The sequence below is a fragment of the Diospyros lotus genome, chromosome 2 (assembly GCF_014633365.1).
Source record: "Diospyros lotus cultivar Yz01 chromosome 2, ASM1463336v1, whole genome shotgun sequence".
Lineage (NCBI taxonomy): Eukaryota > Viridiplantae > Streptophyta > Magnoliopsida > Ericales > Ebenaceae > Diospyros > Diospyros lotus.
Genome location: NC_068339.1, coordinates 23,562,686 through 23,565,182, shown reverse-complemented (window position 1 = coordinate 23,565,182; position 2,497 = coordinate 23,562,686). Strand labels below are relative to the sequence as shown.

Here is a 2,497-nt window from a genome sequence, read left to right as displayed (position 1 = left end):
CTTTTCAGTTTTATTTACTTTTTGAAGTCCCCCCCCCCCCCACCCACCCTAATATAAATATAAATATATTACTTAAACACATAATTTTAATATTTTATTTTATGTCTGGACGGCACATTCATATTAATACTGAGAAAATATACTCATAATGACTCTTCCTCCTCCTCCTCCTCCTCCTTACAATTTACTTAAATATATAATAGAATATCAAAATTATGGGTGCAATTAAAGTAACATTTTTGTATGTATATAATATAATAAAGGTTAAGAAGACTCGTGGCCCAAAGCCCCTACCTAGGTCACGCCACATTACATTACAACAACTTACAAGCTAGAAGAGTCTTTACAATGTGAATGGTCAACGGATCCCCATCCCCAGCTTAAAGATATTATCTTATTTGATTTTTTTTTTCAAAAAATATATATATTAATTTATTTAACTCTCTTTAAAAAATATAGTTTTGAAATTTAGTAATTTAACAATTTGGCACTTGGTGCATGAGAAATAACAACAACTTACCACTTATTCGTATAATAGTTACAAAATTTCTCAATCAATTAAGAAAAGGGTTTCTTTTTAAGTGTAAAAATTACAAATAACGGACTCAGTTACTCACTCACTCAAGATAAAGACACACCACACCAACTCTATTAAATTAAACCATAGCCATTAACATAAAAATGACCCTAAAAACACCCAAACAAATCTCTCTTCTTTTTTTTTTTTTTTTTATTGAGGAGAGAACTTTCAAAAAACAAGCCCAACATTATCATTATCTGAGGGCCAACTGATTCTTCATCTTCGGATTCTCTATCTTAATGGGTCCCGGCGGAGGGCACCAATTGTCCTGGACTCCGGTCATCTAGGTTGTTGTCCGTGGCCGCCCCAGGCGATTTCTCTGCATTCTCGCGAGCAATCTCCCCCAACCACTTTGCCGACAACGGGAGACCAGCGCACCTCTTCTTGATCCGCTCCTTCAGACTCTCTAGATAATCTGGCATCTTTTTCCCCTCTCTCTCCACCGTGGCCCTGAATATCTCCCAGCAATTGTCATCGGAAAGCGGCCGGACCCTGTGCAAGTTCTCCGCCGTCGCCATCCGCTTCGCCACCTCATCGATCCTGCTGGTGAAAAGCACCGTCCCTCCGCCCCCTTTGGGCAACCCATACGCCAGCTTTTCCCCGTAATTCCTCTCGTCCTCAGCCAAGGACGAACAGAACGTCATGTAAGATTTGTCGGGGCACCAGACGTCGTCAAGCACGATTAAATAATTCTTCCCCGCCAGCTGATGCCGGAGGGTTAAGAGCAAACCTGTTTAGAGTAATTCAACATGTATATATTAGAGCAAGTAAAGACAGATTTTGTATAGATAAGATCGATGGCGGCGATTAACGATTCAACAAAACCTTGGAGGCCACCATGGTTTCTGTCAGCAGACTCGATGATTGTTCTTTCGACTCCGAGACAGACCAGAATTCTTTTCACCGTCTCCTTCCTGGCGTCCGGATCATCGTTGCTTCGTCGGGACAAACAGACCCAGATCCTGGGGACGAACCTCTTCAATTCCGGTTTGTCGAAGATCATCTGGCAGAGAGTTGTCTTCCCGATTCCTCGCATGCCAATGAGCCCAATGGCCTGGAACTGGGACTCATCCTCCTTCTGGGTGAGAAATCTCTGAAGCGACATGGCTCTTTCGGCAAATCCGACGATTTCCTTTTCGTTCACCGACCGATCGCTCCAGCAGGGATCTCCTGTTTCCTCGCTGGAGACGGATGCTTGAGCTTGACCGGGTTTATCTTCAACATTATTGGTAGCTTTAACATCGGCAATGATCTTGTCCAAATTGCTCTTGAACTTGAAGGCGAAAGTGAAGGAGTCGACGGAGTAAGAACCCTTCTTCGATTGCCAGACGTCGAGGAGATTGTGGAGGCGGTAGAGATTATCCAGGCTTAGTTTGTTGTCAGCGGCGTTTCGAAGATAGTTATCCAGTGTTTGGACCTTGGGAGAGAGCAGGCAAGGGCAACAACAGGCGAGCGCGGCCACGCCTTTACTGGAATCTTCGTTTGCCTTCTCGATGGTCTTCCTGAGCTTCTTCACCAGATGGTTCCGAACGTCGTCGGCGGCCATTTGAATGTTGAGATGTTTCTGGCTGCCGGAGGATTGGGTCGCATAAATGCAGGTCCAGAGCAGAGCAGGACGGCTGCGTGGTTTCTGATTGGAAGACCCCAAAGCAAATGTTAAATTTAAAATTACAAAATACTATATTTATTAACTTACGTTGACTACTTAAAAAGACTTTTGGTGATACCCATATTATTGATTTTTTTTTAAAATTATTAATTGAACACCAAAAATGTTTCTCGTATAATCTAATCACTTGCTAAATTAAGTATTATATTTTTTTATATTAATTTTTTTTAAATTACTGCAATTTAAATAAATAATATCTTTATCTTTATATATATAAAAATAGGATAGTCTTGGAAAAAAAAAATTTC

At 41.3% G+C, this 2,497-nt stretch overlaps 1 protein-coding gene across 1 annotated transcript; it reads right to left on the bottom strand.

Moving 5' to 3' along the window:
• Positions 1-523: 523 nt before the first annotated feature.
• LOC127793897 (probable disease resistance protein At5g45440) lies at positions 524-2,235 on the bottom strand. The gene is made up of 2 exons (XM_052324673.1): positions 1,406-2,235; positions 524-1,310 (listed from the first exon to the last, which is right to left on the bottom strand). The coding sequence occupies exons 1-2, from the start codon at positions 2,124-2,126 to the stop codon at positions 817-819; spliced, it is 1,215 nt and encodes a 404-aa protein (XP_052180633.1). The 5' UTR covers positions 2,127-2,235; the 3' UTR covers positions 524-816.
• Between the last annotated feature and the right edge of the window lie 262 nt (positions 2,236-2,497).

Coding starts and splice junctions, on each gene's coding strand:
- LOC127793897 (XM_052324673.1), bottom strand. CDS start 2,126: ATGGCCGCCGACGACGTTCGGAACCATCTGGTGAAGAAGCTCAGGAAG. Junction 1,311..1,405: donor AAACCATGGTGGCCTCCAAG/GTTTTGTTGAAT, acceptor TACTCTAAACAG/GTTTGCTCTTAACCCTCCGG.